The sequence below is a fragment of the Sinocyclocheilus grahami genome, unplaced genomic scaffold, assembly GCF_001515645.1.
Source record: "Sinocyclocheilus grahami isolate Dianchi unplaced genomic scaffold, SAMN03320097.WGS_v1.1 scaffold1193.1, whole genome shotgun sequence".
In the NCBI taxonomy this organism is placed as follows: domain Eukaryota; kingdom Metazoa; phylum Chordata; class Actinopteri; order Cypriniformes; family Cyprinidae; genus Sinocyclocheilus; species Sinocyclocheilus grahami.
In genome coordinates, this window is record NW_015506372.1 from 461,651 (window position 1) to 474,379 (window position 12,729).

The 12,729-nt window shown below is 38.1% G+C and overlaps 1 protein-coding gene across 1 annotated transcript in view; it reads right to left on the reverse strand.

The window, feature by feature from the left end:
* Window positions 1–12,729, reverse strand: part of LOC107567868 (desmoplakin-like) — a 61,189-nt gene that overhangs the window by 15,442 nt on the left and 33,018 nt on the right. Inside the window, exons 9-22 of the mRNA XM_016253642.1 lie at window positions 12,103–12,257; window positions 11,887–12,013; window positions 11,477–11,761; window positions 11,150–11,154; window positions 10,944–11,091; window positions 9,172–9,350; window positions 7,858–7,996; window positions 5,502–5,695; window positions 5,233–5,395; window positions 4,173–4,256; window positions 3,979–4,086; window positions 3,758–3,856; window positions 559–2,379; window positions 19–233 (exon numbers count right to left, since the gene is read on the reverse strand). Of these exons, the coding sequence (XP_016109128.1) occupies window positions 19–233; window positions 559–2,379; window positions 3,758–3,856; window positions 3,979–4,086; window positions 4,173–4,256; window positions 5,233–5,395; window positions 5,502–5,695; window positions 7,858–7,996; window positions 9,172–9,350; window positions 10,944–11,091; window positions 11,150–11,154; window positions 11,477–11,761; window positions 11,887–12,013; window positions 12,103–12,257 (3,722 nt within the window). The remainder of the gene's footprint in view (window positions 1–18; window positions 234–558; window positions 2,380–3,757; window positions 3,857–3,978; window positions 4,087–4,172; window positions 4,257–5,232; window positions 5,396–5,501; window positions 5,696–7,857; window positions 7,997–9,171; window positions 9,351–10,943; window positions 11,092–11,149; window positions 11,155–11,476; window positions 11,762–11,886; window positions 12,014–12,102; window positions 12,258–12,729) is intronic.

A 12,729-nucleotide genomic window follows, 5' to 3' on the forward strand; every position in this document is an offset into this window, starting at 1 on the left:
TATTGGCTTTTCCAGTACTTGAAATCCTTGGTAATTTTATCAATTTCGTCCTGGAGACGTTGCTTCTGTTTGATCTCAGAGTCCAAGGAGAGTTTGATGCGCCGGAGCTCTTCTTCGGAGCGCTGCTGCTTGTCTTTGTCTTGTTGCGACAGCTTCAGTTTGACTAGAAGACTATCTCTTTCTTGCACAATTTCTTTGTAGTTGGCATCAGATCGCTGGATCATCATGGATGTCTGTAAACATAAAAGAGAAATGATAATTTATTGATAAACTATTTCAGATTATAATTCATTTAGAGGATTTAACAAATGAAAGAATTATAACACCAACACCATATTGATTTGAACGTGGTTAGAATAAAACAAAAATTATTTGTTTTACCAAAGCAAGTATTAAAAAAGCTTTTTGTGGGAAGAGTGTAACCATGCAGTGTTATGCAGAAAGTGTGCTTTCAAAGGTAAAGCATTATGCAGCAGTGTTATCCAGCAAAGCCATTTTGATATAACTTAAATTGGTGATGTATTTTTGATTCAACTGATGTCGCTCAGAAAAAAATACCTCCGTGAACTGCTTTTGGATTTGGGCAATTTCCACCCTTAAATTTTCTCTCTCTTTAGTCAGATCATTGATTAGTTCCTGCAGTTCCAGTGCTCTGTTATTGCTGGTTTGTAACTGGAATTGAATGGCAGACAATCGGGAAGCACTTTCACTCTCGATGGTGCTCAGGCTTCTCTTCACGTCATCTCGCTCTAGTCGCACAGTCCTCAGTTCCTCCTCTAGCCGCAGATGCTCTTTGGTGAGATTCTGGGTGAGGCTCTGCAACTTCTCGATCTCACTGGTGCTCTCATTTAGCAATCGACTCTTGTCTTCTAGAGTCTTGTAGAGGGAATCGTTGCGTTGATTGGCCTCACGGACAAGGCCTTGTTCCCGCAGAAGCTGCTGTTGCAAAGCCTTCAATTCGCCATTCACTCTGTTCAGATTCTCTACTGTGATTTTGTAGTCCTTCTGGCTTCTCTCCAACTCATCTTTCAAACTGCGAAGCTCCTGGTCATGCCTGCGTCCAGAAGCACTTTCCTGCTCTCGATGGACCCGCAGAGTGTTGATGGTAGTGGTGTATTCACGGCACATCTGATTCACCCTCTCCAGCTCGGTTTCTATTCTTTTCCTCTTTGTGAGTTCATCCTGATTACTCCTCTTCTCCTTTTCCAGTTCAGCCTGCAACTCGTTCACCTTTGCCTGCAGTTCACTGATGCGACTCTGCAGCCTGATGCCATTCTGTTCCAATGTGCTCTTTTCGTTCTTTTGTGTCGCCATCTCTCTCTTTATAACGAGAAGCTCTTGCTCAGAGATCTTTAACTTGTTAATGGTCTCGCTGGTTGAAGTGTGCTTAGAGAGTAGTTCAGCCTGAGACTGTCTGAGACTTTGATTCTCAACCTCCAAGGCTTTCCTCCGCCTAGTCTCGTCTTGTAGATTTTGGGTCAACAAGGTAATCTCACGGGCCTTTTCCTGACCAGCTCTGTTGGCCTCTGTCAGTTCCACTCTGTGTCTTGTTTCAGTCTCTTCCTTTTGACGTAATATGACCTGAATCTGTGACTCCAGTTCCTTCTTGAACCTGCTCCCCTCGGTTGACCTCTGCTGATGAGCGTCCTCTTCTGATTTCCTTCGTGCCGCTTCGGCTTGGGAGAACGAAAGCTGCAGCTTTCTAAGTTCCTCTTCCAGGTCTCTTTTCTCAGAGTTTAACCTATCCAGCTGAAACCTTAGAGTTGTCGATTCCTCCTCCTTCTGCTGTGTTGCCTTGAGCACACTGGTCTTGGTGATGTGGATCTCAGATTCAAAAGTATGCTTTAGGCTATTAATGTCCTGGTTTAACTGTGTTCTTACCTTTGAGGTCTCTAATTCTGCTGCATTGCGCCGGGAGGCCTCATCCTGCAGCTGTAATTGCAGCCGTTCAATCTCCCGCTCTTTTTCTTTGATGGCCCTTTCAAACTGACTTTTGGACAAACTGAGCTCCTCGAGTTCTTTCTGTCTCTTGCGGACAGCGAGCTCATACTCCTCCTGCTGGGTGGTGTATCGGTCCTCAGCCAGCCTGCGTTTGCGTTTCTCTTCCTCGATGAGAAAGGTGAGGCGGGACACCTCATCTTGCAAGTTCTTCAGCTGATTCTGGGTGCTGTCCAGGCTTTCCCGAGTAGTACTGCATTGTCTAGCCTGGGTTCTCTTGATCTCCTCCATAGAAATAAGCTCTTCTTTAGATTGAGTCAGCTCCAGCCGATAGCGAGCCAGACTATCCTCCATTGACTGGTTTTTATGAGTTTGATCTTTGAGGTTGTCCTTGAGACGTTTTAGTTCTTCCTCCAAAAGGTCAATTTTAGTGTTCCGCATCTAATAAAAAAAAAGCCATATTGAATAGTGTAAGTTAGTGGTAGTAACTTACAAGAATAACAAATCCTCACATTTAAGAAAGCATTTTGAACATTGTGCTTCCTTTTTGTTTCCTATATGTACTGTACTTGGTATCTATCAGCACTGCTAATAGTGCTAACACTTTATTTTGATGAGTTTTACCGTTTTACGCCATTTTCGGCGTAATAATCAAGGAACTTTGCTGCCGTACCATGGGTGCAGCAGGCGCAATTATATTATGCAGCGCCTGATAATATACGCCTATAATATATGAAAATAGGCTAACTTCCGTCAACATAACCAACGTGACCACCTGCTTGCACAAGGAGCGTGCTGGGGACTATTTTCAGGCGCTCCATAATATCATTGCGCCTGCTGCACCCATGGTACGGCAGCAAAGTTCCTTGATTATTACGCCGGAATGAGAGTATAGTTCCTAGCCATATCGGCCTAGAAAATTGCAACTTTTCATTTTCCGTCGGTCTTAGTACACGATGTAGCTACAGAAGAGTCAAGTTTTAAATAGGAAAAATATCGAAACTCTTTGGTCATTTTTGAGCGAGATGCTAACGGTCTAATCAGATTCAATGATCTATGCTAAGCTACAGCTAAAAGTGCTACCGCCAGACCCGGAGATCGGCTGAATGGATTCGAAAACGGTAAAACTCAACTGTTTAACTCTAGGGGAGTTGGAAAATGAGCTTATTTTCAAAAATAGCGGAGTGTTCCTTTAACTTAACTTGACTATGTAGTGACTAATCTTTAGTGTCCTAAACAAGATGAACTGAAACTAGCACTGTGACAAAATTGGTACTATGTTAGGAATTGTTGTAGTATTCTTAGCATTCTTGTGACTTGCTTTTGGCATTCTAATAAATCACATTTATAGTCTTCAAACAAATTTATTTGAAAATGTAAAGAAATTATTCTACATTATATATTTCAGGGAATCCCAGACAACCTTATTGCCTGTTAAACTCCTAAACAGTGTTATTTTAGTATCATTAGAGATATTAATAGTTTTTATTCATATTTTAAATAAAAACTATTTTTATTTGTACATTTTCCTTTTTCATTTTAATTTTAGATTCAGTTTTAGTTAACTATAATAACCCTGCTTCTAATACCTATGTAAACTTTTTTAAAAATCAGAATTTTAATGTTAACCTTAAAAATTTAATGAATTTGACAACATCTTGGCATGTTTGTTTCCATTTTCATATTCTTACATTTCTACAAAATCTAAAATATAATAATATAGATCATACATTTGCATGCAGTTTGGCACTGGCATCTCATGAACCCTGATTTAGAAGTTGGAAAGATATATTCACAACACATCAGACACAACTTTTACCTTTAACTCCTCCATGTTTTTCATCATTTCCCCGAGGAATTTGTAGTAGTCGCTCGAACGTGTCAAGAGCTCTATGTAGTGTGACTGCAAATCTGCCGCCTTTAGTGAAACAGTTATAAGTCAGTGAAGATAGAAAATGTACTCATACACTCAAAAGAATGTAAATCATGTCAACTGTGATGTAAATTCATTTTTTCCCCTCTTGGATGTAATATGATTACCTCCTGCCTCAGTTCAGTGGATGGAGACTGCAGCATAGTCCTCTTGATGGGAATGTTGAGCAGCGTCTCCAGTCCTGCACTGTAGGATGCCAGCTGGAGCTCATAGTCCTGCGAAAAGAGTTATCTGAGAACTGAGCCTTTTGCATCATTTGTATATACTTGTAATGATCAAATATGAGAAATATGAGTCTCACCTTTATGGAGGCAGCGCACGTGTCTGCATCTTTGGCCACATCATCCACTTTTTCTTTCTTTCCTTTTATCTCAGAATACAGCGCCTGTTCATTGACAACATATTTTTCTCAATTAAATATTTCATCCAAGCTCTACCCAAATCCAAAATCCACTTTCTTAATCAGAATGTATCAGTTAAATTGTTCTACTGACATGTTTCGGTTCCATTATTGCATTTCATTACTGAGCGAAGAAGAGCAACAAGGTCTGAACCACAGCAGCAGACAGCCTATGATACTTGCTCAAAAGGCCTTTTTTTACATACACTTTGTTGGAAATTCTTCTTACTGTCATAGGGTCTTGATGCTCCATGACAGCAAAAGAGAACTGACTTAGTAATATGAAATTACTTTTCTTTCATACCATTTACAAGCAAGTTAAGAAATAGAAGCAGAGCTTCCTTAAATTCAGATGAGAAGAGTACTTACAGTACAAAAAATGCATATTACAAAATGTACACTACATGTTGTTTTGAGAACTTAACTGAGACTTTAAGCGTTTAAGTGGCTGCTGTGTCGACCTTAATTTAATGCGATATCAAGGTGTTCAGTTTTGGAAAATAAACATGTGATTACTCTCCTCACAAATCAACAGTTTTCTGCATCTTTGAGCCTACGTCCAGTAAAAGTAAAATACTGAAGTACTGTTAAAATCAGATACTTTAAGACTTTTACTGATGTGGTATTAGAATCGGTGACTGTAATGGAGTCAGTTTGGCTGTACTGTATATTTTCATACCTTTGGTGAAAAGTGCCTCCGTTGCACGCTATCAGAAAAAAAGGTACAAAAGCTGTCACTGGGGTGATACCTTTGAAAAAGGTGCGCCTTTGTACTTTATTGACCCCTAAAGGGTGCATATTAGCACCTTAAAAGTACATATGAATACCTTTTGAAAGGTGATCTTGTCATGATCTTGTCAATGTGATAATTTCATCTGTCTAGGCAAGCACTAGACTTTATATCAGATTTAATAACATTTGACCAGATGTGAGTGTTTTATTGGGAGTGTATTGGACTGACTTTTTGCTGGTTCAGTTGGTCCATCAAACTGTCCAGACTGTTGAATTTAGTAATCTGGAGGGCATCTTGGCGCTGACGTGTTTCCTGAATCCATTTGTTTATCATGGAGTTGGTTTGCTTGTAGTGATTCAGCTGTTTCTCCTGTTTCTCCAGGTCCCATACCCTGCAAACAAACAAGCAAGAAAAATTTAATATAGTTAATTATGGTGATGATACAGCACTTGTCATTGTGTATCCCGAAAGTACATGTGGAAATTATTTTTCCATACCTGCTATCAATCTGAGTCACAATTCGGCGCCAGCGGTCAGTCATCTGTCCAACGAGCTCTGAGTATCTGGACAGGTCAACATCACACTGGTGGAAAGATTTGTCTATTTGACTGTTCCAGTGCACAGCCTTGGACAGCTCAGTCTCCATAGCCTTCAAAACACCTTTCTTCTGCTCCAGCTCTGCTTTCATGGTCTGCATGGCACAAGACACCACAATCAAACAGAAATATATATATCTGACACACGCTCAATCATTTTGAGTTGGAAGTCGCAATGAGCCATTTGTGGACAAAAAAAATCGGAATTTTTTTGTGACGATGGTGCAAAAACAGGCTTCATTCACCCATATGGAAAAACATATTTACACTGACTGAATAACAGTCGGACACTTCTTTGACCTTCTTCTAGTCTTGGTCTTGACTCGGAATTAAATGAGCTGGTCTCAACTATAACACTGACTGTCCCTTTAAGGCTGCAACTTAATAAAATGTGACCCTGGAGCACAAAAGCAGTGTTAAGTCGCTGGGGTATATTTGTAGCAATAGCCAAAAATACATTGTATGGGTCACAATTATACATTTTTCTTTTATGCCAAAATCATTAGGATATTTAGGATCATGTTCCATGAAGATATTTTGTAAATGTCCTACAGTAAATATATTAAAACTTAATTTTTGATTAGTAATATGCATTGCTAAGAACTTAATTTGGACAACTTTGAAGATGATTTTCTCAATATTTTAAAAATCTTTCTTCTGCTCCAGCTCTGCTTTCATGGTCTGCATGGCACAAGACACCACAATCAAACAGAAATATATATATCTGACACACGCTCAATCATTTTGAGTTGGAAGTCGCAATGAGCCATTTGTGGACAAAAAAAAATCGGAATTTTTTTGTGACGATGGTGCAAAAACAGGCTTCATTCACCCATATGGAAAAACATATTTACACTGACTGAATAACAGTCGGACACTTCTTCGACCTTCTTCTAGTCTTGGTCTTGACTCGGAATTAAATGAGCTGGTCTCAACTATAACACTGACTGTCCCTTTAAGGCTGCAACTTAATAAAATGTGACCCTGGAGCACAAAAGCAGTGTTAAGTCGCTGGGGTATATTTGTAGCAATAGCCAAAAATACATTGTATGGGTCACAATTATACATTTTTCTTTTATGCCAAAATCATTAGGATATTTAGGATCATGTTCCATGAAGATATTTTGTAAATGTCCTACAGTAAATATATTAAAACTTAATTTTTGATTAGTAATATGCATTGCTAAGAACTTAATTTGGACAACTTTGAAGATGATTTTCTCAATATTTTAAAAAATTTTTGCACCGTCAGATTCCAGATTTTCAAATAGTTGTATCTCAGCCAAATACTGTCAGATCCTAACTATTTTTAATTTATTATTGATTAATAATTATATTATTATTTATTCAGCTTTCAGATGATGTATAAATCTCAATTTCGAAAAATTGACCCTTATGACTTGTTTTGTGGTCCAGGGTCACAAATGTGAAAAAAATGAAGGGGTCTGAATATTTTCTTATTGCACTATATTTAACCTAATTATTTAATGTATGCTTGAATAATCTCCTAATTCAGTCAAAAATGACTGAAACTTAGAATCTTTAGAGGCATTTTTCAAAAACATTATTTTATGAAAACCCACCATTTATTGTATATTGCAAACAATAATCTTATGAGCACAAATTAGATGTTAATTTTTCATTCAGTGCATAAAACTCAAAATATGCTTCAGGGTCGAAATGACTCAAAATGATCTCACCTACACACACACACACACACACACACACACCAGTGTTATTTTAGTATCACTGAGATATTATTGTAGTTTTTATTAATATTTTGAATCGGTTTTCTTTTTACGTTTTCATTTTAGTTTTAACAATTGTGTGTTTTTGTCATTTTTAGTAGTTATTTAGAGAAATAAATAAAAAATAAATGTCTATTGTTTTTTTTTATTTAATTTGTATCTGTTTTAGTTTTAGTTAGTTTAGTACATCAAGTTAAACTAAATTAAAATGAGAATTTTTGCTTTGGCAACTAGCTGAAATAAAAAGTTTTATACATTGTATTTTATTTCAGTATACGTTGTAGTAACCATTAAGTAATTTTTTAATGGTTTTAATTTTAGTTTTAGTTAACTATAACAACCCAGACACCTCACACACACACACACACACACACACACACACACACACACACACACACACACACACACACACACACACACACACACACACATATTATGTACCTGGTTAAAAAAAGACAAGGGTTCATATTAAAAGTTCAGATATTTAAACTCATAAAAATTAAGTTCACCTTGAGAGTCATGTGGTACTTTTCCACTTCGTTCAGATCAAGAGAAGTCGTCTCTTTTTCTGTCAGACGAGCCTCATGGACTTTAACGATGTCCTCAGCCTGCAGGAGGTGCTGGAGCAGAGCCTGAAGAGCAGAGAGCCTGGAAACACAGACAAATAAATCCCCATGAAAACACTGTGAGGAGATCACTGCTAATTAATTCTCATACTAATACCTTCTCCTGTCACACCTTGCTGTACAGAAACAACTATAAGTAAGCAATTCATTGGTTAATGAGAAAGATAGTCCATTTTTTAAATGCTTCCTTATATATGTTCTTAGATTGCATATGTCAAGAAAACACAGTTTGTATTCACACTGCAAGGGCAAAAAACATTTGACTTCTTTACCAACGCTAATCCTAACCCTAACCAATGCTATAGTCACCATAGATAAAATACTGTTTACAGCTGCTAATGAAGCCTCTGGAGATGAAACCCAATTATGGTAAGTTACTTTATATTTCCGACACGCTCTAATCGGCTGACCAATCACAATAGACTGGGCCAGCTGACCAATCAGAGCAGACCTTTTCATGAAGGCGGGCTTTGAAGAGACGTGAAAAGAGGTGCTGCCTGCAGCAATGTCCAAACATGAGAAAAATAATGTTTTTTGATCTTTAAAGCATGCAAAAGTATTTTAGCAGACCCCAGAAATAAATGAGCATATTATGGGCACTTTAACCAAAATCAGACCCCTGAAGTGGACCAAAAAAGCGAATCAGGTGAAAAAAGACCCAGTTCTTTAGGTTCACGCTGTCCCTGTGCCTGAAAGAGAACTCAAATCCTTATTTTGTCCACTTTAGCAGTAATGGACTCTCTCTAGGGTACAGCAAGATGGGAGTATAATGGCATATTGAGTATAACGCCACGTTATCTTGATGTTCCACTTTAGACTTTCTAATAACTGTAAGTAACTCTGCAACCACGTGTGAACTAGCAGTCATTAGAGTATTAACAAACTGTCTGCTTAATATCTGCTCACACTTTACTGTCAATGTTTATTGTCATGTCAACTTCATAAACTAACAGTCTAACGATACTCTAATGAGAGTTAGTTGACATGTAGATGCAAAGGAATGAGTTAGCTGACAAGAAGTCGCAAAGTTACTTATAGTTAGTAGAACGACTAAAGTGGACTGTCGAAAATAAAAGAGTAACCATGCTGAACTCTATGCGATTTATGGGTCTCGTTTCAGACATTTCAGCAGGTTTAGGAAGAGAGCAAAATCAGAAACATAATAAATGCAGTATTTGTGGTTTGAAGTGTTCTTGCCTCTGGATATATGCAGTGGAGATGCCTTGCAGGCTGCCCAGTTTCTGGTTGATGTGGTCCAGCTCAGAGCGCAGGTAGCGGGTCTGTTCTGCATTAGTGCTTCCTTCTAGCTCTCTCAAAATCTTCTCCCTCAGACGCAGGTATTCGTCCCGGATGGAGTCCAGATCACGATGCACACCCTGAAAATACAGACCAGATTCAGATCATTAGGCAAATTTACTGAACAAATTAAAAACTCATATGTTGACCCTGGAGCACAAAACCAGTCATAAGGGTAAATTTTTCGAAATTGAGATGTATACATCATCTGAAAGCTGAATAAATAAGCTTTCCACTGGTGTATGTTTTGTAAGGATCGGACAATATTTGGCCGAGATACAGCTATTTGAAAATCTGAGGGTGCAAAAAAATCAAAATATTGAGAAAAATCGCCAAATGAAGTTCTTAGCAATGCATATTACTAATATAAAATTAAGTTTTAATATATTTACAGTAGGAAATTTACAAAATATCTTCAAGGAACATGATCTTTACTTAATATCCTAATGATTTTTGTCATAAAAGAAAAATCTATAATTTTGACCCATACAATGTATTGTTGGCTATTGCTACAAATATCCCCCAGCGACTTAACACTGCTTTTGTGCTCCAGCGTCACATATGTATCAAAAGATTGTCAAGATGGGGTGAAAACGAAAACTGTATTTAATCACAGTCCCCTTGATTCGGCAAAACCAAAAACACTACCGCTATTAATAGATTGCTATAAAAAACTGCACTTTAATATAATATACAATCCATCAAAGCTGCCATAATAATCCTCCCTCAAAAAGTGTTGAAAACACATTTTCTTTCTATTATTCTCACTCTCCAGGTCAATGTTTTCCACACTATTATTTTGAACTATTTTCAGATTTTTTTTATTCTAGAAGTATATTTTGGCAAAGTGTCAAAAGGAAAAAGATACTTTACCCATGTCTCGTAGGTGAACATGTGAAAGCATCTTTTTAAGGTTCATGACTTTTACGTTAAACTAAGAGCCTCAAACAAAACTCTGTAATATTTTTCAATGTTTCTAGCCCTTGTAATTCACTTCACATGAGCATCTAAATGCTGGATATTTGTGAAAACAAACTTTTTGAAATTCAGTGTTTAGTCGCTATATAAAGTGGTAGTGGCCAAAAATGATGAACTGATACCTTCTTGTAAGCCAATTAAAATGCTACATGACCTTGGAGTTTGTCAAAAAAAAAAAAACAGTAGGAAATTCGTCCGTGGATGGTGGGATAAATCACAGGCCAGACCCTGAATATGCTGCAGTTTCCTTTTATCGCCACGTAAAACATGGAGTTTGAATTTTGTAAAAAAATTAAATTCTGTCATCATTTACGCACCCTCAAGTTGTTCTAAACCTGTACGAGTTTCTTTCTTCTGTTAAACACAAAAGAAGATATTTTGAAGAATGTTGGACACCAAACAGCTGACGGTAGCCATCGACTTCCACAGTATGTTTTTCCATACCACGGAAGTCAATGGCTACCGTCAACTGCTCGGTAACCCACATTATTCAAAATATCTTCTTTTGTGTTTAGCAAAAGAAAGAAACTAACACAGATTTGAAACATCTTGAGGGTGAGTAAATGATGAGAGAGTTTTCATTTTAGTCCGACTGTGTTTATGAGTGAGCAATGCAGAAATCTGATATATCGGCAATACATCACTAGTTGTTCTAACAGACTATGCCATTGACAGTGCCGTGTGTTTGATTGTACCTGCAGCAGCACGAGTCTTTGGGAGCACTCCTGTACGCCGTTCTCCTTCAGAGGCACGTGGAGGTGCTGGATCAAGCCCGTCTCCGCCGCCTCCACCCTGCGTCTGAGAGCACTCAGATCTGACATGAAACTCACATTCAGCCCTGAGCTCGAATGAATGTTTTTTTTATGGTTTTAATTTTACTTTACTTTATAATAACCCTGGCCTGAACTAAGAAAAAAGACAGATGTGTGATCCAAAGGTCTGCTAAATTTCAGTGAAGTTTAACACCGAGTGTTATGAACTGTACATGGGTTCATTTCCATGCATCCAGCTTCAGTTTGCAGATTCAGGCAGATGTAGGCATGAAGTAATAAATTATGTCACTTGTTAATTTGTGAATTAAGTGAAAATATTATTTCAGGAGACTGACATTTTAGTTGTTTCAAAAGAATCTTTGCATTATTTTTTCTAATCATATTTTGATGGTAAATCAGAGATGAACTCTTCTACAGACCTAATCTGTGGATTAATAAATCTGAATCTCTGCAACGCTGGCTTGATATTCCATGCCAAGATGACTTGTAACACTACATTCATGTGTACTGATTATAATATGATGTGACTGGATGCGGTGTGCGCGTGTCTTACTATAGTTGGGCAGCTGGATCACCAGCCGGTCATAATGGGACTGAGCTCCTGCGTACTGCATCTCCATCTTTCTCTTTTCTTCATCGCTAAACATCTCAGAGCCGAGACAGTTCCGCATGAACTCCTGGTAGTGGAGCTCCAGGTTCTTAATGATGTTGCGATACTCTTCAGGACGCATCTGTGACAGCTAAAACAGACAGGGAGCGAGAAGCAAAGAATGTTCTAAGAGATGGAGACTTTTGTTAAAAACATAATTCTAAGTCAAAAAGCATATTAGGCATTGAGTAAAAGGTTGATCCAATCAATTGATACCATTGAGAGTGTGAGGGAGTTGATGTATTGGACGTCCTTCATGCAGTACTGCCAGGAGATCAGACTCTTGATGTTGATGTACAGCTGACTCCAGATGGACATGATGGCTTCATAGTACTGCTCGTTCCTGTCAAGCAGTCAGTTAATCAGTGCATGTCTTTACTATGACACTACCGGCTGCTCTAGGATCTGTGTGCATGTGTGTTTTTGTCGTACTTGTGTGCCAGACCGATGCTCAGAGGGTTTGGTGGTGGGATGAACAGACATACTGATGGGATGAGCATTTCCAGTCCTCCAGGTCCAGTCACGTGCCACTTACTGCGCTGAGAGTTGTCTTTCAGGATTCCTTCGTCCCCTTTCAGAATGCCCTTCTGTAACAGCCAAACTGCGTTTCAGTGTTTCATACCGTTTTGCAGAAATACATGCACTGTATGTTTACATCCTGCTTCTGGAGAATGTAGTTCTAGCTTTAAATTACACCTGAAACAACTAACCTTTGCGCTTAAGAGAGTTTGGTAAATTACAAGAGAGAGAAATGCATTTACATTTCTTCACTTACAAATGAGCAATTTAACAAAGAGATTCATCCCAACATGAGAAGTGGTAAAAACACAAATTTCGAAACATCGTCTAGAAGCACATTTACTCCCTAAAAACTGAATAATTAAATCAATGGCTATGTTAAAGGGATAGTTCACCCAAAAATGAAAACCCACCCTCGTGTCATTTCAAATCCATTAGACTTTGGTTAATCCTCGAAACAAATTAAATCTGAGAGGTTTCAGTCCCTCCATTGAAAGTCCAGGTAACCAAAACATAGAAGATCCAAAAAGGTCATAAAGG